At 35.7% G+C, this 27,267-nt stretch overlaps 1 protein-coding gene across 2 annotated transcripts in view; it reads left to right on the plus strand.

The window, feature by feature from the left end:
* The window catches only part of SLC4A10 (solute carrier family 4 member 10), a 187,896-nt gene that overhangs the window by 139,751 nt on the left and 20,878 nt on the right, over window positions 1-27,267 (plus strand). For both annotated transcript variants that reach the window (XM_042952554.1, XM_042952553.1), the window contains exons 14-19: window positions 2,159-2,264; window positions 8,260-8,421; window positions 10,162-10,275; window positions 11,320-11,481; window positions 20,060-20,311; window positions 22,775-22,843. In XM_042952554.1, coding sequence (XP_042808488.1) covers window positions 2,159-2,264; window positions 8,260-8,421; window positions 10,162-10,275; window positions 11,320-11,481; window positions 20,060-20,311; window positions 22,775-22,843 — 865 coding nt within the window. The remainder of the gene's footprint in view (window positions 1-2,158; window positions 2,265-8,259; window positions 8,422-10,161; window positions 10,276-11,319; window positions 11,482-20,059; window positions 20,312-22,774; window positions 22,844-27,267) is intronic.

Consider the following 27,267-nt stretch of genomic DNA (forward strand, 5'->3'; position numbering starts at 1 on the left):
GCAAAGAATAGAGCTTTATGTACAGCCAGCCTGTGCCTGGGACTTAGTAACCTATAGTTTTAAATAAATTGCATTAATGTATGTCTACTACTGCATCTCAGGCTCCTTTGTTTCCCTTTTGCTATATCTCTCCCTCTGCTACCATGGGGGTCACTGCAGTTGCCCATAGTATTCAATGCTTCTATATCCCAGTCCCTTAAAGCCTTTGTCACCAATTTTCTCACTGGAACACTTTACCCTCTTAGAGGTCCAACCCCAAGTGAGCCCAGCCGAGGAATCTTCTAATCTTCCTTAGTGAGAGCAGGAAGCATGGTTTTTGTGTGTCAAGTAGAGTCTCTTGCAATAATAAATAGACACCCGATATTCTTTGAAGAATAAGTGAACGAATAAGTGTCTGAAGTAGAAGACATAAGAGAGACTATTGTCTAATTAGGCAGAGGGATTTACCAAGTAGAATATAAGATATTTTCTACAGAAATAATGTTAGTAATGGTAGTCAGGTTCTACAGTTTGATTAATACCACTAATACAGCAGTCCAAATAACTTTTAAGTTATGCAATATATATATATGGGTTAATCTGGGAGTCCAACCACCATTTTTGTAAAATGCTTCTGTAAGAAACTGTTTTCTGAAGGACAAATAGTCAGCTTATGAATGAATTTTTGGAAACATACAATTTGTAAATTGAAACTAACATCTGAGACCATTAATCTGTTGGTAATTTTTGCTTGTGTCTTCTTCTGATTTATTTATAAAGTTATAAAGAATCGTGAAGTCAAAAACTGTTTTCTATTACATAATAACAGTACTATGCCCAAATCTTGCATTTTCCCTCTTCTCTTATCCCCACCTGGCATTCATTATCTTACCTTCTATATAGTAGGTATTAAAAAAAGCTTTCGTGGGGCGCCTGGGTGGCTCAGTCGGTTGAGCGTCCGACTTCAGCTCAGGTCACGATCTCGCGGTTCGTGAGTTTGAGCCCCGCGTCAGGCTCTGGGCTGATGGCTCAGAGCCTGGAGCCTGCTTCCGATTCTGTGTCTCCCTCTCTCTCTGCCCCTCCCCCATTCATGCTCTGTCTCTCTCTGTCTCAAAAATAAATAAACATTAAAAAAAAATTAAAAAAAAAAAAGCTTTCATGTACTGATAGATTTTTTGATACCTAGAGTACTTGCTTCAGCCTAATTAGTAAAACTATAAATGACTTTTATTTATTTATTTATTTATTTATTTATTATTTTTTTTTTTTTTTAATTTTTTTTAACGTTTATTTTTGAGACAGAGAGAGACAGAGCATGAACGGGGGAGGGGCAGAGAGAGAGGGAGACACAGAACTGGAAGCAGGCTCCAGGCTCTGAGCCATCAGCCCAGAGCCTGATGCGGGGCTCGAACTCACGGTCTGTGAGATCGTGACCTGAGCTGAAGTCGGACGCTCAACCGACTGAGCCACCCAGGCGCCCCTATTTATTTATTTAAAAAAAAATTTTTTTTTTTAACGTTTATTTATTTTTGAGACAGAGAGAGACAGAGCATGAACGGGGGAGGGGCAGAGAGAGAGGGAGACACAGAATCTGAAACAGGCTCCAGGCTCTGAGCTGTCAGCACAGAGCCCGACGCGGGGCTCGAACTCACGGACCATGAGATCATGACCTGAGCCGAAGTCGGACGCTTAACCGACCAAGCCACCCAGGCGCCCCTATAAATGACTTTTAGAATATAAATTAACTACAACTTTAATTGATATGGTTATATAATATTAATAAAAATAAGTAATTTATAATAATAGATTTGGATATTTATCATTTTTACCACATGACTTACAATTTAGGGGCAAATTGTCATGGTAAAGGCTAGGAGGCCTCCTGGTTTCAAAAGCCCCCAAAAGCCTTGTGTTCTAACCAATACATTTAGGGATTTCCTGTCACTGGGACAGAGAGGAAATGACCTCTCTCATTTGAGGAAGTACTATAGAGTAGTCTAATGTCTAGATAACAATATATCTATCATGCTTTCTGTCTTGGAGTTTAGGATGACCTAACTACTTTTCTCTCAGATAGAGGAAAGTTATAACTGGAGAAGAAGAACCCATCACACATTTGTTTCAAGTACAGTGACAAAAGGTACTTAGTTCACAAAAGACACTTATTTTGCCTTTTCAGGTGTAACTGTGTAGAACCGCATAATCCTAGCAATGATACATTGAAGGAATGGAGGGAGTCCAATATTTCTGCTTCTGACATAATTTGGGAGAACCTAACTGTGTCGGTAAGTTAAACACTGAAAAATAAATCATATATTGGATCTTACTACTGTAAGGGCTTTTGTTGACATTTTGAATGAATTATTGCCACTAAGGTAAATTATTTTGAATGCATAACTATTATACAAGTAATAGTTTTGTGTTAATTTTAATTTCGTTTTTAGGTTTTCATTAGCAAACTGGGGTTTTCTTTCATTATTAAGTTTTACTAATAGTTAGTAGGCCTGAGTTACTCTAAGAGCAATCATAATTTGGCCAGATTAACTGAAGGCACATTAAATAAGAGTGGTGTTGACCTAAATGAAACCATATGGCAGAAGTAAGTCGGCCTTCTGTGTAAAGAGCCCAGAATGCTTTTATTTCACTCTGTAATCCTGCTCCAGCTGTTCAGAATATGCTGAGGGGGAGGGGATGTTTGTTAATATTTTAGTATAAATATTGAAGTCTTAGGAAGAACAAAATCACTATTAACAAAATTCTGACGCCTTCCTCAGGAAGGGCTTTCTTACTTACATTTTCTTCTTATCTCTCGCTCAAGGAAAGGAATGGCAATGATTTTTTCCCTATCAGGGTTAAATCCTGTACTTAAAAGAAAGGAAAATTTTGTCTTTCCTCTGTTTTGTGATTCTGCCCCTCCCCCACCCCATAGCTGCATTTCTCATTTATTCCTAATCTCTTATAATGTCTGTGCACCTCTTTTTCCATCTGTATTTGCATTCTTCTGTTCAGTCTAATCATAACTGGAGAAATTGAGTGTTCTGCTTTTACTAAATGTTAAATAGAATCTGAATTATTCTAGTTACAAACATTACAATCCATAGCTCCTGCCACTTTACTAACCTGTATAAGCTCAAATTCCATAACCATCATTATAATACTATATGAATACTAATTCATTGCATGAAACACCTATTTTAGCAAGTGAGCCCGTTAGTGGAACATAGAAATCTTTTTTTTTTTAAGTTCATTTATTTATTTTGAGAAAGAGAGAGAGAGTGTGTGTGTGCATGCACGCATACATGAGCAGGGGAAGGGCAGAGAGAGAGGAAGAGAGAGAATTCCAAGCAGGTTCTGTGCCGTGAGTGCTCTGTGTAGAGCCTGACTGGGAGCGGGGGTTGGGGGTGGGGGGTGGTGCTCAATCTCACAAACCATGAGATCATGACCTAAGCTGAAAGAAAGAGTCAGATGCTTAACTGACTGAGCCACCCAGGTGCTCCTAGAAATCATTTTTTTGTTTTTCAAATATTGTAAAACTCTAAGTATGATACCTATAGGAACATTTGACCTATTGCCTAGTTCTGCAAATTTCCCCCATGAAATGTTTTCTTTCAGAATGAAAATCAAATTGCTTACTCAGTTTAAAATTCTATCTTGACCTATATTTTATGACCTATATTTATTTTATGACCTATATTTTTTCTTATACTAGTTATTTTCTCTAGAATAAACTTTCACTTATTGTTTTTTTTCTGTTACAATAACATTTAATTCTGTTCCATCTACTTGTCCCTAGAAAAATAACATTACCAAACTGTTTCCTTTTGGAGAGCCATTTAAATGGACCAATAAAAGAAATGTTGAACAAGAAAGAATGCTACAGTTACTTAGAATTTAGACATGGGATTGTGGTTGATCTAGTCAGCAGTGTATCTTCCATTTATATTCCCTTTGGTAGACTATAAAGATATTACATCTAAACGTCCCTTATGTACTCATCTTGGTGTCCTCTTCAGTACAGACACCCAGTAATTTAATCTCTAGATTATTTAACATGATAATTTACTCTATGTGTAATATATATTCTCTTAATAATTTAATGTTAAATAATAATATTCATTCTATGTAATGGAAAATCCTTAATAACTTTCTAAGAGACTCATAGCACAATTGATCTGGCTGGCAATGAGTTAATTTTAGATATTAAAAGTTTTAGGGTCAAGCAGAGTACAGTAAAGAAATATTTTGCAATCAAAGCAAATCTTGCACTTTTTTTTTTTTTCTGTACTAGGTGTTAACATTCTGGCAGAAATTTTCATATTATTTTTCATTAGTTAAAAGCAGTTTTTGCAATGGGTAATTGCTAATCTTGACCAGAAATAGCCTTTATCACCAAAGGGAATGCTATACAATGAATCTTGTAATTTTTAAGTCAATGAAAACCATTAAATTTTTTTGTCTTGATTATAATTGCTGGGTGTTTTTTCAGTGTAATCCCCAGCATCACCAAAAGCATTTTATTAATAAAACACTGTGCTAATGGCTATCATAACTGGTTTTATAAAAATAGTGATATAACATTTACTTTATACGTTATTCATTTAAAAAGTTTTTATTGAATTGTTACATATCTCATGAATTGTAATTTATGCCTTGCTAACTCTGCAAGGGTGAAGAATTTTAGCTTTCTTTGATTCTCCCAAACTGCTATATGCATAGTAAGTATTCAATAAACATTCAATGATTGTTTTTTAAATTTTTTTTACAGTTATTTATTTTTGATAGAGATAGAGCACAAGTGGGGGAGGGGCAGAGAGAGAAGGAGACACAGAATCCAAAGCAGGCTCCAGACTCCGAGCTGTCAGCACAGAGCCCGAGGCAGGGCTCGCACTCACAAACCCTGAGATCATGACCTGAGCCGAAGTCGGACGCTTAACTGGCTGAGCCACCCAGGCGCCCCTCAATGATTGTTTTGAAAAGTAGTTCCATGTCACAAATTTACTACTTAATGCAAGTGTTTTATTTTGGTTCATTTTGTTTTTCAGCTTTATTGAGGTATGTTTGACAAATAAAAATTGTATCTATTTGAAATGTACAACATGATGTGTTCATATACGTATACATTGTGAAAGGATGACCACAATTAAGCTGGTTAACATACTTGTCTCCTGACATAGTTACCTTTTTTCTTTTCTTTTCTTTCCTTTCCTTTTCTTTTCTTTTCTTTTCTTTTCCTTTTTCTTTTTTTTTTCTTTTCCTTTCTTTTCCTTTTTATTTCCCTTTGGTGAGAATTATTAAGGTCTACTCTCCTAGCAATTTTGAACTATATGATACAGTATTATTAATCATATTCACCATGTTATATATTAGATTTTCAGAATTTATTCATCCCACACAACTGAAGCTTTAGACCCTCTGACCAATATTTCCCTATTTTCCTTTCTTCATCCCCCATAGTCCTTGGTAATCACCACTCTACTCTTTGCTTCTATGAGGTTGACTTTTTAGATTCCATATATAAGCGAAGTCATAAAGTATTTGTCATTCCATGTCTGGCTTATTTCACTTAGCATAGTCTCCTTCAGGTTCATCCATGTTGTTTGCAAATGACAGGATTTCCTTCTTTTTTAAGGGTGAATGATATTCCACTGTATATTTATACCACATTTTCTCCATCCATTTATCCATCAACAGACATATAGGTTATTTTCATATCTTGGCTATCATGTATAATGTTTAACTCAGGTCTTTTATGGCAAGTTAGGATACGTAGGTTTCATATATATATATATATATATATATATATATATATATGTATGTATATGATAATATACATATATATTAACAGTATTTCAAAATCAGTCATTCCTAGGCAAGGTTTAAAATATTCACGAGCAATAAGCCATACAGAGAAAGACAGATACCATATGGTTTCACTCTTATGTGGATCCTGAGAAACTTAACAGAAACCCATGGCGGGGGGGAAAGGAAAAAAAAAAAAAAGAGGTTAGAGTGGGAGAGAGCCAAAGCATAAGAGACTATTAAAAACTGAGAACAAACTGAGGGTTGATGGGGGGTGGGAGGGAGGGGAGGGTGGGTGATGGGTATTGAGGAGGGCACCTTTTGGGATGAGCACTGGGTGTTGTATGGAAACCAATTTGACAATAAATTTCATATATTAAAAAAAAATATTCACGAGCAATTGACTAAAAATTGGCTAAGAATTGTCTCAGTGCTAGAATTACATATTTCGCTTGTATGTATATAAGGAGGAAGATGATAATGTCAACTTAAATTTCTTATTAATAAAATAAGTGGTTCATGTGTGTGTGTGTTTGTGTTTGGGGTATAGTTAGTATAAACCAGAAAATTAATGTAGAAATTTGTAGGTCACGATTTTTATTTTTAAATAGCATACTACCCTCTACAAAGGAAGAAAAAAACCCCACCCTTTTCAAATTTGCTTTGAATTAAAGTAACAAGGCAAGCTATTGGCAATTTATTATAGATTATATGAGCACTGAATGCTCCTTTAAATGGCATCTATGTTCTTAAGAGTTGAGAAGAAGACCCAGCCAAGTCCAAGGAATATTTAGAAGACTTTTATATTGGCACAAAAGACTGAAGATGGGCACAAATCTATAGATGATGTGTTTGCAACTCATCTCCTAGCTCCTGTTTGTATTAAGCCATTCTGTGTAATCATGACTTTGCTTAATAATTTTGCTCTACCAGCATCTCTGGAGAGGAGCAAGAGAAGAGACTAAAAATGCAATGATTCACTTTTGGTACTTTGTATATTTTTTAAGAGTTTTGACAGAAGGAAAATTAAAACCATAAGTAAGGCTGGGAGGGTGTGGTTTCTTTGGTCTTTTAATTATCCAAATTATTGTGCTCTGTATTAGCTTAATATGGATAATTAGAATTTCAACTTTGGCTAGCAAGGAAGATATTTGCAGCTAAATTAGAAAAGGGAACACAATTTTTTAAAAAATAATTATAAGGTAAGCTAACAATATTTCTCAAGAATTCTAGCCTTAGGGGTAGCTGTCCCAAATAGATTTTATTGGCTGTTGGTTTGTTTTTGGATAATGTGATTATCTGTGACCTATTCCAAAATCTTTTAAAGGTATTCATTTTCTGCTATACAAGGAATCCAGACTCTGGACTGGGCAGAGTCTGCTGCTGATCAGTCCTCAGTCCATATTTTTCTCTAAGATCTTTCTGTACCCTGGTGCAATTCAATTTCTGTGTAGGTCCAGAATATCTCAAGTACTAATAAGGTCACTGGATCACGTAAAGCACTATTTTCTCTGTGTTGGAAAAAAAAATACTTCAGTAATAGGATCTTTAATATAAGAGAAATCAAAATGAGTTTAAAATAATTTTTTATTTCAATTCAAATTATTAATGTTCAAAATGCTGTTTTTCTTGGAGAAAAGAAATTTTTTTGACTTTGCTGCCACCTCCTGGCTAAGGTAGTAATTAGAATGATCCTTCAGGGGCTTATAAAAATACATACCAGGAAAAAAAACAATACTAGATCAAGGACAAGTCATAATAAATATGAACTTTGCCTTACTCACATAGTAACTCTTTCTCTTTTGTTCTGTAACCTAATTTTGAGCTCCATCTTTGACTCCCAATTTTATTTTAAGTAGCAATATATCATAGTTTTCTTGTTGCCTTTCTCGTTTTTCTTGGTAGCTTTTGGACTAGATAATTCTACAAAACCACTGTTCTTCTTTACTGTGCAATAATATTCCCACCACAGGCACCATGTTTGTCTCAAAGCTCTGCTACCCAGCAGCAGTGAGGCCATGGCAAATTACTTAATTTCTCTATGTCTCAGATTCCTCAGACATAAATAGAAATAATGACATCTCCCTATTTTATAGGGTGGATGTAGAAATCAATTAAGATCATATATTTAAATGGTTTGGCATGGTGTTCACCCTAGTTACCACTCATCAAGCCTGTCATACTTTCAATAAATCTAGTGTTAGGAACTTCGTGGAGATTGGGTTAAATATACATTGATTGGTAGTCAATTAGTTTTGTAGATTTAAATTTAATTTTTAAAAAGCAAAAAAATGTTGTAAGTGGTTCGTGTTCAGTTTTAACATAATCTAAATCTCTAAAATTGCTCACTACCTATTCAAATAGAATTCATGAAGCTTACTCTGTTCAATCATTGAGATTGATCTTAAGATGTTAGTTTTCTGAAAGAAATGTGTCCTTTTTTCCCCTTATTTGCTCCATTTGTTTTACTTCCTCTGGCAGGAATGCAAATCGTTGCATGGAGAATATGTTGGACGAGCCTGTGGCCATGATCACCCATATGTCCCAGATGTTCTGTTTTGGTCAGTGATCCTGTTCTTTTCCACAGTTACTCTGTCAGCCACCCTGAAGCAGTTCAAGACCAGCCGCTATTTTCCAACCAAGGTACTTCGACTACAATTTTCCTGATCAACACGAAGTATGTTATAGTCATATGGGTTTTAAGACAAAAGAAATAGCAATTGCTGTCCTAAAAGGAGCCACTAAAAGGCTTTTTTTTTTTTTTTTTTTTTTTTTTTTTTTTTTTTTTTTTTTTTTTTTTTTTTAATGTGAAGGAGCTTGCCAGGTTAGGAGTCAGGTGCGATGAGAGAGGTGCTAGGATCCTTTGTGATCCAGGTGCTGGGACTGCATGTTCCCTCTGGGCTTTTATTCTAACTTCAGATCCCAAAGATAAGCTCCCACTTTCCCACTTACGCTTTTGGAAATCAAAAGCACACACTGCATTACTGATTGTCACTTTCTTGCCCAGTGAACAGTGGGAACTATTCCAGCCTGACAGATACCTCATAGGAGCCACTGTTACATTCTCTAATTGGGAAAGCCCCTGCAAGACTCATTGGAACACTATTCTCTTTTTCATTTTTAAAGTGTCAGTCCCTCCCCCTAACCCACCACGTTTGCATCTGCATATTTGGAGAGGAAAGTAAACAGAGAAACAGCTTAGTTCAATATTTAACACTGCAAAGTAACACCTATAATGTCTGACTCAGCCAAAAAGAAAAAAAAAAGAAAAAAAAAAGAAAAGAAACAAGAAAACAAGCTTTTTAGGGATGAGCTAAAGATTATGATCAAAATTCCACTCTAGGAAAATGTTTTAAGAACTGTTTCTTCCAGGTAAAACTTCTGTTTTTGTCACCTCTTCTTTCCCTAAGGTGGAAGATTAATTCCTTTCCCCTCCCCAGAGCTCAATTTAATTAATCCACGGTGGCTTTATAAATGAGAAATGGCTTGAGGCCTCTGGGTAGCTCAGTCGCTTAAGCAGCCAACTTCTACTGAGTTCATGATCTCCGTGTCTATGGTTCGAGCCCTGTGTCGGGCTGTATGCTGACAGCTCCTTGCCTGGAGCCTGCTTCAGATTCTGTGTCTCCTTTCTCTGCCCCTCACCATTCACGCCTTGTCCCTCTCTGTCTCTGAAAAATAAATAAACTTCAAAAAAATTTTTTTAAATAAATGGAAAATGGCTTTAAAAACTGGTATACACTTACCTTGATGAGGACTGGGTGATGTGTGGAATTGTTGAATCACTGTATTGAACACCTGAAATGACTATAACACTGTATGTTAACTACACTGGAATTAATTTTTTTAAAAAAAGGAAAAAGAACTAGCTTATACAGAATAACTTTAAATTTTTTCCGCTCTGTTGTACACATTCCCTGCTTCCATACTTAACACGCAGATAAACTAACTAAAATATTCTGCTTCTTCAATATAAATAGATTCTTTTATTGTGCTTTAGATTATGATATTAAAATGGTACCCTTGGGAGAAAGAATCCTAAAATTCAGCCTAATGCTGGCCATGCAATCTTATTCTGTGTATTAAATATTGATGCACTTAATAAACCTAGATTTTAAATAAATTCTGAAAACAGCACAATCACCATGTAACTATTACAGAATGCCTGATTCTAGAAAGGTTGAGTGCATATCCATCTTAATGACAGAATACATAAATATATACTCAGGCTCTGACAGAGCTAATTGTAATATTATAATATGCATCAAATATAATATTGTGATATTATGTCATAAAGTGTTTATAAATTGTGATTCTGAATAGTGTTCTTGAGTACTCCTTACTATTTATAGTTCTTTAAGTGACAAGTGTTTTCATCATTTTTAGGTTCGATCCATAGTGAGTGACTTTGCTGTCTTTCTTACAATTCTGTGTATGGTTTTAATTGACTATGCCATTGGGATTCCATCTCCAAAACTACAAGTACCAAGTGTTTTCAAGGTGAAGTTATCATAGAATTTACTATCTATGTCTCCATCTCTGCATGTTCATTTAGATGATAGCTGTAACCCTAGTACTTGAGATTTTCATGAAAATATAAGGAATAGAGGGTAATAGAGCATTCAATAAAATGCCCACTGCATGAGTAAAAATTTTGGTTTAATATTAAAAAGAAAAAAAAAAAAGAAGTGTTATCTAGAGGTTAATTGAAAAATTTTTCTGTCAATTATTCTAGTAGGAATATCTATATGCAACACTCCTGAAAGATAAGGACACATTTTGAAACTAAGGGAAAAATGCGTTATTTTGATGCAAAATTGCACAGTGGATAGGCCTTGGGAAAGAGGTAAAATTAGGGCTGGACTGGAATTCTGACCATGTTAATAAGTAAGCAATTCTTGGGCCAGTTACTTAACCTCTGTGAGCCTCAGTTTTCTCACCTGTCAGACAGGGATGGGGAGGTCCTCAAAGAATTGTCAAAATGAATTCCTTTGGGACTCATCTCAGGCACCAGCAATGTTCAGAAGCATTCCCTGAACTCCGGAAAGGACCAAGCGTCTTTATGCTCTTTTCACATAATGGCCTGTGCACACATATAAGAATTATACACATTTGTCAATGTGCTATTTATAAATGTAAATAAATTTGTCAACTGCAAATTATAAATATTAACATTATTTTATTTACTATAGGTGTTGATTAAGAACATAGATTTTTGAGCCAGTCAGAGTTTAAATTCTGTCTCCACCACTTACTACCTTTGGGATCTTGGACAACTTACTAGGCCCTTCTATGCCTCAATTTTATTATCTGTATCTTCTTTAGAATGTTTTGAACAAAAAAAGAGTTAAAATATTTAAAGCACTTAGACTAGTGCCTTGTACCTTATAAATGCTTTGTGGATATTCCTATTATTATTAAATGTAGCTCACACAGCATATCGGTGTATAATTGGTGCTTTCCTGGTAGCATCTGTAAGACTTAATTTGATTAGATATTCATTAATCCAGTAACTAACTATATACATTCTTTTGTTTCCTGTAGCCTACCAGAGATGATCGTGGCTGGTTTGTTACACCTTTAGGTCCAAATCCATGGTGGACAGTAATAGCTGCTATCATTCCAGCTTTGCTCTGTACTATTCTAATTTTTATGGACCAACAGATTACAGCTGTCATCATCAACAGAAAAGAGCATAAGCTAAAGGTATATTTTAACATCCATTTTAATGCAAATGCTCATGACTTAATGGATGTCGATTGATATTTATTATACTTTGCCTGTTCATTTGTATAGTGAAATATTAAGATAATGTTTTCAGGTTTGCAATGTTTATTGTCTGTATTCATGACACTTTGTCTTACAATGAGCTTAAAATTAATTAATTTTTAATTTTTTTAATTTTTTTAACGTTTATTTATTTTTGAGACAGAGAGAGACAGAGCATGAACAGGGTCGGGGCAGAGAGAGAGGGAGACACAGAATCTGAAATAGGCTCCAGGCTCTGAGCTGTCAGCACAGAGCCCGACGCGGGGCTCGAACTCACGGACCGTGAGATCATGACCTGAGCTGAAGTCGGACGCTTAACCGACCAAGCCACCTAGGCGCCCCTAATTTTTAATTTTTTAATGTATTTATAGTGCTTGGCTGAGCCTACACTCTGAAACCTTACTTCCAGAACTTAAAATACACATTGCCAAGGCTGTACCTTTACCATGTTTAAAACAATTTAGTGAAATAACAATCCATTCTGGCGACGTGCAGCTTTACCAATTTGTCTTGTATATGCCATTCTTCTACTTCTCTATTTGATCCTAAGTATTGTCTATTAGGTTGCCTTCATTATTGGAACAAATTACATATTCATGTATTTCTCATTTGCTTTAGTTATTCATCTTTCCATAATGTCTATGACATTATGGAAAACCCAGCCATAAATGTTATAGTTTGTAAGTGATCTCTTAGCTGAGTTTTATTGCACATTTCAATGACTTTTTTATATACAAAGAGAATAAATATGGATATATCTTATTTATTATATTCTGACTCTGTCATTTTGCAACTGTGAATAATCAAAGTTGTTCACTGGTGTGCAGTATTTCTGAGATATTTAATGTAAGCACTATCACTTCTAGGAATATGTTATATAAAATCAACAAAACCAATGAATGGTCAAAAAAAATCTAAATCAAAACTTATAAAAGCAGAACATGCACAATTAATCAAATTGTTTTGTTCTGGTATCAGATATAGTGGGGATAATTCCCTGCTATCTTCGCATACTCTTTAAACTCTAGGGAAAGTTTCCTTGTCAGAGCAACAGAAATCTTACTTTACAGGATTTCATAAGTATGTTTGTTAGAAGGATTAAACAATCTGTGATTGAACTATTTGATGGAAAATAGTAATGGCATTAATGTAAGAAAGCACAATTATTTGTAATAAATCTTACTAAGAAGGAATTTGGTGTATATTTTGGAGAAAATGTGTGTCTGTTTGAAAACAAAGAGCATTCTTCATTCTCTTTGTAGAAACTAACTCTAGTGCTCCAAACCTTTTTTAAAAGGAGTGTGTTCAATTCACTTTTTGTTTTTGTCAGACAAAATTCTTAATTATGTGGAATTTAAGAAACAAAACAAATGAGCGGAGGGAAAAAAAGAGAGAGACAAACAAGAAACAGACTCTTAACTATAGAGAACACACTGATGGTTACCAGAGGGGAGGTGGGTGGGGGATGGGTGAAATAGGTGATGGGGATTAAGGAGTGCACTTGTGATGATCTCTGGGTGATGCATGGAAGTGTTGAATCACTGTATTGTACACCTGAAACTAATATTACACTGCATGTTAATTAACTGGAATTTAAATAAAAACTTTTTTTAGAAAGGTAATTTTACAAAAATATGTCAGAAAAGTGTTGGGAACTAGACAAGTGGTATGCTGGTACATGGTTAACAGCCAGTTCTCTGCATTTACAAAAGAGAGACCCTGGTTTATAATGTTTGCTGATTTTCATGGTGTGAATACTCCCACCATGACCCATTTCAAGTTACCAGTGTGACATCAATTGGCAGGCAGAAATTTAGGAAATTAAACTATTGGTTCCCATAAGCCTATACGAGCTGGATCCAAAATACCACTGAACTACACCATTCAATATTGGAAACTTTGAGTGATGTGCAGGCCTCAAAACAAGGAATTCAGATTTCCAAGTCTAATAGACTACTTCTTTAATAACAATTATTCAAAAATATTATTTGCTTTTAAGATGTCAGTCATCTGCAAAAGCAAATACTGCCACAACTTAATTAGGAAAGTTACACAGTTGATCAAATAGATCTATAAAACATGTGTAAGTACTGTAGGTTGAATATTGTTAGTCTGTTAACTCTGTTAAGAAGTAGGAAAACATTTTTCCCAGACACGGATTTATTTTTTAAAACTGAAAGCATCTTTATATTTTTCATTGTAAAGTAACATATGCTTTTGGTGTAAAAATTAGACAATGGGGGGTGCCTGGGTGACTCAGTCGGTTAAGCGTCCGACTTCGGCTCAGGTCCTGATTTCGCAGTTTGTGAGTTTGAGACCCGCGTTGGGTTCTGTGCTGACAGATCAGAGCCTGGAGCCTGCTTCAGATTCTGTGTCTACCTCTCTCTCTGCTCCTTCCCTGTCCACACACACACACTCTCTCTCTCTCTCTCTCTCTCAAAAATAAATAAACATTAAAAAATTAAAAAAAAATTAGACAATAGAGGCACCTAGGTGGCTCAGTCGGTTAAGTGTCCAACTCTTGATTTCGGCTCAGGTCATGATCTCCTGGTTTGTGGAATTGAGCCCCACATCGGACTCTGAGCTGACAGCGCAGAGTCTGCTTGGGATTTTCTCTCTCCCTCTCTTTCTACCCCTCCCCCACTTGTGTGTGTGTGTGCTCTCTGTGTCTCTCTCAAAAATAAGTAAACTTTAAAAAAAAAAAATGAAAAAAATTAGACAATATAAAAAGTTAAAAGACAAAAGTGAAAAACATAATTTCATTTCTTAGAGATTATATTGTTAAAATTTTGATATATACCCAAATATATATTTTCATATGACATATGTTACTTGTATTATTTTTCATGTAAGAGCATTAACATGGTAGTCATCCCATGCCAATATATATCTGCATTATCTTTTTGATGGCTGTATATATATTTCATTATATTACACATTTTAAAATGAGCTAAAAGACTCCTATTTTAGGAAGAAAGTAAGCCTTTCAAGTAAGTTAAGTTTTTTGTTTTTGTTTTTAGCCTTTATAATTAGGCAGAAATCCCACTGATCTCACTAAAAAAATATTCTTTATAAAGACTACCAGCTAAACTAGTACAGGCAGTATTTTTTCCTATATATTAATGGAACTGTATTGAAACAAAATATAGAAGTAAGTGAAGATTGCTGAGGGTAATATAACCTTTTTTGGCCATTCCATTTCCTTGTTCTTTCTAGGTCTCCAAGCCTTATAAATACATAACACCTGCTCCTCCTTCTTCATGAGCCTGTGGTAGGCCCTTGATATACACAGTCTTTCCAAAGCTCCAACTCAGCAAATACACTATATTTCCCCTTTAAATATTATGCAGAATAGCTAAAATATCATGTAACATTTTTAAGTGGGCTTTTCAAGTACTTGCATTTGTAGAATTAAATGTAGCATTAAAACATTTCATTTTTTTAAATTTTATTTATTTATTTTGTGGGGTCCGGGGAGAGGCAGAAAGAGAGGGAGACAGAGAATCCCAAGCAGTCTTCTCACTGTCAGCACAGAGTCTGACATGGGGCTTGAACTCACAACTGCGAGATCATGACTTGAGCCAAAATCAAGAGTCAGATGCTTAACCGACTGAGCCACCCAGGCTCCCCAAAGCCTGAAATAAACTTGAGGCTGAATTACTAAAATACATTACATTATTTATAATTAATTTTTTATTAGACAAATAAGTGACTATGCAATCAAATTTTTATATTTTATCCCTTCATAGCCTGGATTTAGTAAATAATAGAGCAAGTCTGACTTCATCATAAGCTCTGCTATGTTGCCATGAGTAGAAGAATTAATCTTTTCTTGGTCCCTGTAAGTCTGAACACCCCATCCTCCTCCTTAGATGTGGATGTTTGCAAAGCAAGTTCCTTCCAGTGAAGATATATTTTACGTACACTGAACACTTTTTTTTTTTAACCTCTAACCATTATAAGCTTCAGTATAGTGCGGTCTGCTGCTGCTGATTTTCCTGTTAATAACAATAAAAAAATCACATTCTCAGAACATTCTTGAGTCAGAGTAACGGTTTGTTCCATAGCTACTCTCCCCACCTGTTGCTTCACTGAAATGTTTGCACAGTCTCTTGGCTTTGACTTGAACCACACTGTCAGGAAAAGATACGTGTTTCTTGAGTATATCCCCAGACCACAAGTTAACCACATTTTCAGCTTTTACTAATTTTTTTTATCACTTGAAAACCCATTTTTGCCTTGGTTGAATTATGCCCCCCAAAAGCTTAATGAATCATGTTTTCTAGTTTCTGTAACAAACACCTGGTTGACCCCACATTGTGTATTTCAGTCCACATCACATATCCAAGTCACCTTGGAATTCATCATTTGTATGTCTCCCAAACTTACATTTTAGATCTTTTCACCTTTTCTTCACTTCCATTACCAAAGTAGTTTTCTTATAGGGCATTTTTTCATGCCATTAAAAATGTTTATATCATTTTGAGAGTGTTACTACATACAGAGTAAAGCTGTGTTGAGCTGAAGAAGTTGGCCCAACTCACTAAGTGACTTCCTCCTCCTCCTTCAGAATGAGGAGGCTCAAATTAGCAAAATTTCAACTCACTGCACCTCATGGTCTTTGGGGTCATTCAGGAGTGATAGAAGCTGCAAAATGCAAGTGTAAAAATTTGAGAAGGCAAATTATTATCTGTATTTTATATGGATACAAATCCATACTCTCTCCAGCACTTCTTGTTTTTTACCTGGAGAAGTGGGCTAGGCCTAGGTTAGCTGAATCCCTTTGAAAAGCATTAGAAATAACTGCCTTTTTTTAAAGTACATTCTCTAAAAGTGGAAAGAAAGACACTATGTTACAGAAAAGAAAGTTTCTGTTAAGATACAACTGTGGGCTTTTCTACATGTTTCTGTAGACAGTTCAGGCTTCTTTTGACATCATTTTTAATAAACAGCAATACAATCTCAGATCACTTGAGTAAATGAATGCATTTGCAACATTCATTTGGCACCACATTCTCTTGATGATTATGGCATTTGATATGTTCTTTTTTGCCCTCTTTGTCAGCCTGGTTCTTCATGTCAATCTATAGTCTTTTATGTGGTTAACTTGACAGATGCAGGAAATTGCTGCCAAGCTTTGAAATGAATTTTTTCAGCAGTGGCATCTGGGTATCAGATGGTCCTCTTGGCTGGCCTCTTGTCTTGCTGCATGTTGGTTTTAGTGGGGTCTGGTGTAGCATCACCTGTTGCTATGCTCCCTTTTCCTCCCATATGTCCATTTCCTGTGATTCATGGATGAAAGTGAGAATAAAAGCTCCGATTCTGTCTTTATTTCAGAAAAATCTACAGAAATATGTTAGAAGGTACAGAGTTCTCTCTCTGACAAAGGGATACTTCTCTTTGGCTGTCATGCCTATCAGCTAATAATTTGGGTACAAAGACCAAGTTTTAAGATATTTAATGAAACGCAAGAAGGATGATGATTAATTAGTAGAAGTGCCAGCACTGCTTTATTTCCTTTGATTCACATGAAATTAAGATGCTCCCATTACTGTACAACAAAATCGGGAGGGGATTGTATTTTGTGTTTATTAGATACTTGTGTTTTACAAAACTAGCTTTCTAAATTTAAAAATGAAATTATTCACTCTGAAACCATTATTTTGTCTGCTTCCTGCAATCCAGAATTGCACTGTTTATATTTGTATCATATTTGTAAAACCCTGAGTAAGAGCTATAGGAAATCACTATCATGAAGAAGGCCTTCCTTGTATTATTAAGCCATAGTGAACATGAACCCTGGGAAAGCCTAGGATGTGCCAAAAAACGCATGCGCAAGTGAGAATCTCAAAGCCCCTGTCCCCTGCCCTCCTCTGATGTTTATCTCATGGCTGTTAGCACTTCTTCCATTCTCTTAGCAGTACCTTAACTTTGCAAAACAGCCCAGGGGGCACCATTCACACTATACTCCCTCAGAGGCAGAGCTACGTCCTTTGCTTTCTACATCCTTCTCACTCCAGAGTCCCTAGGACAAAACGCTCCTCTAACTGGTTAAGACATGGTCCTTTAAAGGGACCAAAATTTGAGTTCTATTCTGTGTGGCTACATCTTCCAAATTGTTCATTGGACTAGAAGACCATAGTGTGGCTCTGGTGAAGCTTCTTCCAATGCTGTTTTGGTTAAGCTGACACCAGAGTGTTTCTCTTCCGGTGTCCCAGCTCTTAGTAATAAAAATCTTTCCTGAGTTACCTGCAAAAAAAAAAAAAAAAGTTTCTAGAGTCCTATTCACGAGGGAATTTGAATTTAGGCATTCTTGTGAGCTGGAACATTGCTACAGCTAAGCCAGGTTGCCACTGTCGTGGTGACAGCACAGGAGGAAAATGTCCTTATGTGGATATCTGCCATTTTCTCCTCACTGTCGTCTCCTGCACTTTTATCATTTCGTAGGGGTAGACAGAAAGAAAAGGAAGTGCAATTGACTTTAAGTGTGTTTCTCTTAATAGAATGATTAACAAAACAAAATAGCAGAAAGAAAACACCACCAGGACGAGTATGCAACAAATACTCAGCATATTTCACACTCCTGGCTATAGGAGCTTTCATATTAACTAGAAACTGCTTGCAGTTTGGTAAAACTGCCTGGTTAAAAAAAAAAAGGCCAAAATTATTCCTCTAGAAGAATTGGTAATTTCTGCTCATATTCATAATAACAAATTTAATGGCTATATTTATTTTAAATTATACTTATTAAACCCAATTCTATCATGGTTTAAGTATGCATATTTCCCTCTAAAAAAGCCAATCTGTTCCTTATTGATTGCTTCTTGTGTGCCAATGATTGTGTTAAAAACTACAGGAAAGGGGCACCTGGGTGGCTGAGTCTGTTGAGCGTCTGACTTTGGCTCAGGTCATGATCTCAAGGCTCTAGCTCATGAGTTCCAGCCCTGTATCACTTCGAGCTCTCTGCTGTCAGTGCAGAGCTCACTTTGGATCTTCTGTCCCTCTCCCTCTCTGCCCCTAACCCGCTTGTGCTCTCTCTCTCAAAAATAAATAAATCTTAAAAAAAAAAAACTACAGGAAATATTGAGAAATTATATAAGTGACCTGCCCTTAAGAAACATGTAATTTTATTGAGGAGCCTTGAAACAAATGAGTACAAATAAAAAATTATTGTTCAATTGCCAGAATATAATAGTCCCTAACATTTACTGAATGCTTAGTGTATATTAGACATTGTTCTAAATGATTTTCAAAGTTAAACAATTTAATTCTCACAACAACCCAAAGGGGTGCCTCCTGTTATCACCATCATCCTTTTTCAGATAGGGAAACAGAGGCACAAGAGGTTAAATGATTTGTCCAGGGGCATTGGTTGAGCCAGCATTTGATCCCGGGCCACCTATCTCCAGAATCTAAGCCGTTAACCACTTTATCATACTACCTTTCATGAAGTAGTCATTAATAGTTGGAGCGTAAAATAGGCCAAGCCATTCGCTACCTCTGAGGCTTTTTGCTGATGATTTCCTATGGTGGGGGGAGGGCGAGGGAAACGCTGCTTGCTCTTCCCCACCTGCCCTCAGCCACTCACCCTCTCCTAGAGAGCGGTCTTACTTCCCTGCATCTCCACTCCACATGCCTCCTGCACCTGTTTCCTCAGTTATGTTTCCTGCCTGGTCCTAGAAAGCATGGAAGTTTGCAACACCTGGAGGTCAGTGAGAGTGGAGCAGGATCACAGAGAGGTAGAAAACACAAAAACTTTCATTTTAGGGAGGGGCCAAATATTTCTGGTGCTGAAACTGAAACAGATGAGAATAAGATAGAGAATAAAAGCTGTATTAGAATAAAAATAGGTAAATATAAGGAAGCTTAGATTCCATGATATTATTTTTCCCAGTAAGACATTGAGACACCCTCCCATTGAGACAAAAGAAGGCAATTGGACACAGAATGTTTGAGAAGAGTTTCTGTTTAGGAGATCTGATGTGAAGGGCTTCTTAAGCATTGTCGGGAAGTAATTTCTATTCACAGGCCATTCTGAGTGTTGTTGATACAATCCTTACTTTGTTTTCTGTTTTCTACCTGATGCCTGGTATATGGTGTTCAGTAATTTTTTGGTATGAATTAATCACAAATGAGTAGATAATACGAATTGTGATTCAACTTGCCTACTTAAGGAAACTAAGAGAAGTGACTGTATTTAATAATGACTTTAATTATACAACAGAAATAGAATGGAAACTAACATAATATTAACCCAGTAATACATTAAACCTATTAAAGTAGATAGAAGTCACTATAATCATAATTGTAAATGGAGCATTTGCAGCTTTTCTTTAAGTGGATTATATGTTTTCACACTGTTACCTTTTTATCTTTAACTTGTTTTGCATTTTAGAATCAGTTGTCTAAGACTCAAGGTAATCTCTCTTTCCTATTCTTATGGTTTCATGGTGGTGGTATCATTTGTCTCTATGCTAAGTTCAGTTTCTGTGAGAATCCTCTTTTCTTTCCACAGAAAGGTTGCGGGTACCATCTGGATCTATTGATGGTGGCTGTCATGCTAGGGGTGTGCTCCATCATGGGCCTGCCATGGTTTGTGGCTGCCACTGTCCTGTCCATCACTCATGTCAACAGCTTAAAACTGGAATCAGAATGTTCAGCTCCAGGAGAACAGCCCAAGTTTCTTGGCATCCGGGAGCAAAGGGTTACTGGGCTTATGATTTTTATTCTTATGGGTTCATCAGTCTTCATGACCAGTATTCTGAAGGTAATTAAGTCTACCTTTATGAAGTTGAGAGAGGGCAGAATATATTTATTATTGTTTAAGAAATCTCACTTGAAGCTAAGCCAACAATTTGCAAATATTGTATGACACGTGATACAAATGATAAATTTCTTTACCATGTTTATACAACTTCTTAACGGGAAGTTATGGGCTATATTTCAGAATCCTTAAAAACATAAGAAATTTAGTCTGGCAAAGTAAAGTTTGATGTGTAAATTATTATCATAATTTTGAAACAGTTACCAAGTTATGGGGACAGGTCACTCATTTCTAACTAATTTCTGACTTGAGTTCACTGTAGGCCTACATGAAATAAAGTCTCTATTTTCTTGTCCGATGTATTTGCAATTAACATTACCTAGTGCAAAATAGAGGTACAGAGATGAGCAATGTAATGGTCATGGCCACATACGCAGTTTTGTGTATTAAATGTTACATGAAACTACTACATGGACATCACTATTGTATGTACTTATTTTTTCACATTTAAAATAATTGAATCCATTTTGAAAAGCGTTAAAGAGTAATTATTTTGGCATAGAATTTTGGCAGATATTACCAAGGTATGTCAATTATATTTTAAATTATAGCTCATTTTATTTGCCTGTACTTTGAAAATTTTGATGGAATCCTTCAGTCATTTATACAAGTTTACTTATATTTGTCATTTTTTGCAAGTACATTTGTAAGAATTCATTTCTATGTTATATAAGTAACTATAGAGCTAGAATTATGCTGAGCTAGTCCAGTAAAAAGAGAAAAATTGAACAGTTCACATGCTTGCAAATATCTGGCATAATGTAAGAACATCTAGATGTTAGCTCCATTCTTCATCTTTAATCCCAATATCTTTTTTTCTTTCTTTCTTATTACTTTATTATGCAAATAAAACTTCATTTTAGTTGTCATATTTAGAAATCAGTGTAAGAGAATGTTTGAAGCCTAAATCTTTCAATACTGTGAACATAAACCATCCATTGAACACTTCAGTGTATAGTTACAGATAAGCTTTATCAAATAACCTTAACCAACCCAAAAATTAAATGGAGAAAAGACGAGGAAGGGAATTAAATTACATTATTTTAAAAGCATATTCTGAGTCATAGTTTCCAAAGCTACTATATTTATTTATAAATAAATATCTGTATTAGCCTGGTTAACACATATCTTAACTTTTACATAGAAATTACTTTTTAAAAAGTTTCCTCATTTAAAACTATGTAATTGGAGAACACATTTCAATTATTTTAATGTTTACTTATTTTTGAGAGAGAGTAAGTGAGCGAGAGCAGGGGAGGGACAGAGAAAGAGGAAGACACAGAATCTGAAGCAGACTCCAGACTCTGAGCTGTCAGCACAGAGCCCAACAGGGGGCTTGAACTCATGAATCTTTGCTAAATCATGACCTGAACCAAAGTCCAATGCTTAACTGACTGAGCTACCCAGGCGCCCCTGGAGAAAACATTTCAATGGCATAAATAATTACATTTGTCTAAACTACTATAATAACCTGCATCAGATTCATTTGGAAGTGCTACTCCAGCTCAGAACTGGTAAAGACTAAAGTAACACTTGTATTTATTTAAAACAATGGTAAAAACTGAAAAAAACTATAGCAAATTTCACTACACACTGTTGATACCAAATTTCACTATCTCTATGACAGAAAATTAGACAGTTTATAAATAGAATAGGCTTATATCAAGATTGCTTTCATGTTTCTGACCAATTAACTTTATAAATATAAAGTTACATAATATAAACATAAACTTTATAAAAATAAATATAACTTTATAAAATATATCTAATATTCACCTAAATTATTTCCAGATAAATGTAGTTCTCTTTTCAGTAAATTTAGTCTTGTTTTTTCTCTTCAAATGGTAACAAAAATTTTCACCATCTTAAATATTCCTGTGCCTGAAATAGTCTCAGCACTCTGGTACAGAAAATATCAAAGTTTTCATTGAACACATACCTTTTTTTTCCCCTCCAGGTAGATTAAAAACAACTGTCATCTGTTTTATTTTGTCCTGTTTGTATAGTTATATTCATGTGGTCACATAAAAATCATTATCTTATCATTGTGAGGCAAAATTCAAATTTCCCTATAGTAGTACAATAATAATAGTTAATATTTATTGTTTATTATGTATTATAAATGTACTTTTTTAGGCTTTGGCCTATTAAATACTCATAACAACCCTATTATCCCCATCCCTCTTTAGATATATGTGGGGAAGCTAGGGCACAGAGAGCTTAAGTAACTGACCTAAGATTATACAGCTAAAAAAGTGCTAGAGTGGGGATTTGAACCTGACTCTTCTGACTTGGCCCACTATTGCTTCTAAAATATTTTTCTGTGTTTTTCTTTGGTAAGCGAAAAACAGCATGAGCAGTTATTTGAACATAACTTGTATCTTTTTTCTAATTGTTCTTTTACAGTTTATTCCCATGCCCGTGCTATATGGGGTGTTTCTTTATATGGGTGCTTCATCTCTAAAGGGAATTCAGGTAAATTGCTTTCAGTAAATGATGCACATCTGTGATGACTTATCTTGGGTCGATTCATGCTAAATCATGTGATAGCTAAGAAAATGACATCATCTGACGATCAGTTTTCAGACCACAATTAAATTTCTTCAACCTGGTTCCTAACTTTAAGGTACTTTTGTTTACCATAAGTTATGTTAAAACTGTATAAGGTTTAGACTTTACAACCCTCTTAGAAAAGTAATGACAGTATATTTCAAAATATATCCAAAAGCTTTTAATCTTTGCTACTGTAATCATGTGTATGGAACAGAAAAGAACTGTATGCACAAAGATGTTCATTGTAACACATACTATCAAAATATTGGAAATAACCCAACTATCCATCAGCAGTAAAATAATTAAGTGGTCTATGGTACAGTCATTTAAAATTGGTAATTATGATGGCCATAAAAGGAACATGATAAAAATGCTTATGGCTTAATAATCCAAAGCAAAAAAGTAGGAAAACAAGCTGTACCTACCATAGGTTTATAAAGCTGTGAGTGTGAATGGACCAAAAAGGAAGGTAGATAAATAAAAACAATTTACCCTGGGTGATTCTTTTCCTTTTATGCTTGTGTTTCTATCATTATTACAATTATAGGATTCTTTTTTTAAAAAATTAAAAGTAAAGGTACAGGGTAAGGCAATTTCAAGGTACAAAGGAAAACTTAGTTGTTCAAGTAAGTATTGGTTAAATCAATATAATTATACGAATTTTCTATTGCTGCATAACAGATTACAGTTCACTTAGTGGCTTTAAACAACAAACACTTATTATCTCACATTTTGTGTGGGTTATGAATTTGGGAGTAGATTAGCCGGGTGGTTCTAGCTGCAGGTGTCTCATGTGGTTCCTGTCAGAATATGGACAAGGTCTGCAGGCATCTGAAAGCTTGAATAGGACTGGAGGACCAGGGTCTGAGATGGCTGATCACACGGCTGTGGGAAAAGGCATCAGCCTCTCCCTAGCTTTTGGCAGGATGCCCCAGGTTTGTTTGTTTGTTTGTTGTTGTTGCTGTTGTTGTTTTGCCACACAGGCCTCTCCACAGGAGACTCAAGTGCCCTCATGACCCGGAAGCTAACTTCCATCAGCGTGAGCAACCCGAAAGAGAGGGAGGGTGGAGTCACTGTGCCTTTTGGCTTAGTTGCCAAAGTCACACATGGTCACTTCCACTTTTTTCTTATATGTTAGGGGTGAGTCATTATATCCAGCTTGCACACGTGGAGGGAAATTAGACCCCATCTCTTGAAGAGACTAGTGTGGAAGAATTTGTGGACACATTTTAAAATGACCACAACTGTATTGTAAATCTTTGCGGAGGTGCTTAGCAAATTATTCGTGCTTATGATACTATAATGGTTTGAATAGTGCTTCCCCCAAATTCACGCCCGCTTGGAAACTCAGGATGTGACCTTATTTAAAGATAGAGTCTTGGAGATGGATTAGTTTTGGAACTCAAAATGAGCTCATCTTCACCCTAAATCCAGTGACTGGCATCCTTCTAAGAAGAGAGGACACAGAGAGACAGAGGGAAGAATGCCACACAAGGACAGAGGCAGATTTCTACTTAAATTTACCTTTGAATAATCTTGTCTTATAACTTAACATTATTGATCTGAAGCACTAAAGTTTTCTTGAAAGGAGACGAATTCTGAGGGCTATTTATTGAAAATAAATCTATTTTTTGTTGGCCAAAAGGAATACATAAATTGCTGCTTTTCCTATGACACTACTAGTCGCATTGCTGTTCAAATACATGGAAAAAAGGTCACCTGGTTATTATGATTTTGTCAAATTTCACACATGTTAATGGAGCACAGGGTGCTGGATGGCAAGCCGTGGTTCAACGGTAGACTACAAGAGAAATTGAAATAGGTAATTCATCACTCACAGGTCCTGGAGGAAGTACCTGGCACACCTGAAGGGACCACATGAGGAAGTCAAGGCAGAGTACAGACAGAGAAAGAATCAAGACCTGGGCCACATGCCTTTATTTGGATATGTGAATAAAGTGCTTTGGGGTTCCTGGTCTAAGGCTGATTAATCAATTCAAATAAAAAGAGCAGGGTTTTGGGAAGCCCCATGGGGGTCTTTTCTAAGGAGCACACAAGGGGAAGGCTGTGGGAGTTAGGGGAGAGTGTTTATTGTAAGGACATTTCGGGGAGCCATCTCAGAAACTTACATTTGCTTGTTAGTCTGCCGGCTGTAGTCCGGTGCATGTGTTTACATGAGGGGCTAGTTGTCAATTCAGGTGACCACAGGCTGCTTAGCCAAACAGAACGGATACCAAGGCAATAATACCATGGGGGATAGCTTGGTTAAATTCTTGACACTGAGGGACAGGCAGTACAGAAATCTCTTCCTGAATGAACAACTAACCAGTTTCTGACTTTGAGAGAAGAAAAAGCATTCAGCCTTAGGAAAGTACTGGATGTCAGAACTGAGGCAAAACTTCAATACAAAGTCATTGAAAGATCACTGGACATCCCAAATAGATACTATGACTGTTTTTTCCTGACACTGGGTGAAATTTACCTGGGAGAGGGAAATGGTTGAGAAGTGTTATGCATTTAAATTTTACTCAAAATGGATTTAACTTGCTCATTTATAATTTCATGTATGAAAAATGTATTTTGAAAGAATTGGTTTGATAACGCAGATAGGGAAGAGTACCGAAGACGTTTTATTTGTTTTACTGTTTTTTGTGGGGTTTTTTGTTTGTTTTTTGCCTTTGGCAAAAGTTCCACGAGCACTAATTTCATCTGTAAGTGAAAAGTATTTATTATTAGGCCCCAGGCTCACATAAATACAGCAGCAGAAGTTTAAGAAACAAAGTAAAATCATTTTGATAGGTTTCAACAGATTTTTCCTCCTAATTCCACTCACATGATTTTATACCCATGAGGTTTAGAACTAAACAAGAATGTCAGGTTTTGGAATTATTTGGGGTGTGAATCTCTCAATTGAAAATTGAGGAAAACTTTATTAAAGGCCCATGAGAAAAGTAAAATGAGTTTTAAATAGCACGAATGAAACAGCAAGCAGGGTCTCACACTGAGAACAGGGTTAGTGAAAATTTAAGTGAACCCCGAACTCAGGAAGTTGAAATTCCTATTTGGGCTAACTGGGTGGGGGAATGGAATATTGAGATTAGGGCAAGATAAAAGCCAAATGCAAAACTCAGGATACATGTGTCATGATTATCGTTACTTGAGTAGTAATAAGCATGTGCTGGGTACCAACAGTTCCAGGAGCATGTTACTTAGTTACCCTATATGCTGAAGGAACCTGTATGCTACCTGTTTGGCAATATTATGAAACATATTATCTAGGCTTCTCACTGTGCAACATGGCAGAAAAAACAGATCACAGTGTTCTTATGAATGCTGTTTCTATACTCAGATATATAACCACATCTATATTCATTCCAACACTTCAGGAATCCAAAGTAAAGCAAATGTGCCATTTAAGCAATAACAATGGAAGCACCCACACACTGAAGAACACTTATGCAATAACAGCTTCACAAATGGAGAAATGATAGCTGGGAAAAACAAGTTCTATCGAAACTGAAACATTCAGTTATAAGCCAGAGATTTTACTTTATTTCCTCCCTATTCCCACCTCCACCAATCACCAAATTTTCTTTAATGACATGTAATTTAAAGAGATATTTAAGAGATAGAAATAAGAGCTAATGAAATGTTTGGGGACAATATGGAGAAGGATAAACCAAGAAAAAGAAATTCAGCACTTGGTACTTGGCATAGAAGGTTTTCAATAAATGATTTTAGAAGGTATTAATGAATATAAATAAATACCTGAACAGTGGGTGAACTAACCTACATATGATTCTGGTTTAGATGACTGAGGGAAGAAAGGTCATGCTGTGCCATAAGTCAAGGAACATAGAAGAAAAGATGGGTTTATGCTGAGTTTGAGATTCTTATTATATATATATAGCAAGTTTTGGTTAAAAAAAAAAAAGGATGTTTGGCCCTGACATTTTACAACATGGGTATTTGTCGCTTGGCATATTAATTTTGGAATACCTGATGAGAATTGCTTACAATTTTTTCATAAATTAGCTAAAAGATAAGATCAAATATCAGTCTTTTGAAGATGCATAATAGATATTACTGTAGAAATGGTATGAAAGAACTGACAGTGATTGAAACCATCATTTTCTAAATAATCACTTCTTGTTGGAAACATTGGAAACTGCAAAAATCGGCCTGAGAAATATTAAACAAAACGCTCCACATAGAATAAAACTAACCTGCAGTAAAATATGTTAGTAAGTAGAATGTGATTGAAGATTTAAACTTCTTGTGAAAATTTCATATATAAAATTTGAATTGGGAAATTTTGCGTTGGTACATAAAAATGGTCTCAAAAT

This window comes from Panthera leo, chromosome C1 (genome assembly GCF_018350215.1).
Source record: "Panthera leo isolate Ple1 chromosome C1, P.leo_Ple1_pat1.1, whole genome shotgun sequence".
Lineage (NCBI taxonomy): Eukaryota > Metazoa > Chordata > Mammalia > Carnivora > Felidae > Panthera > Panthera leo.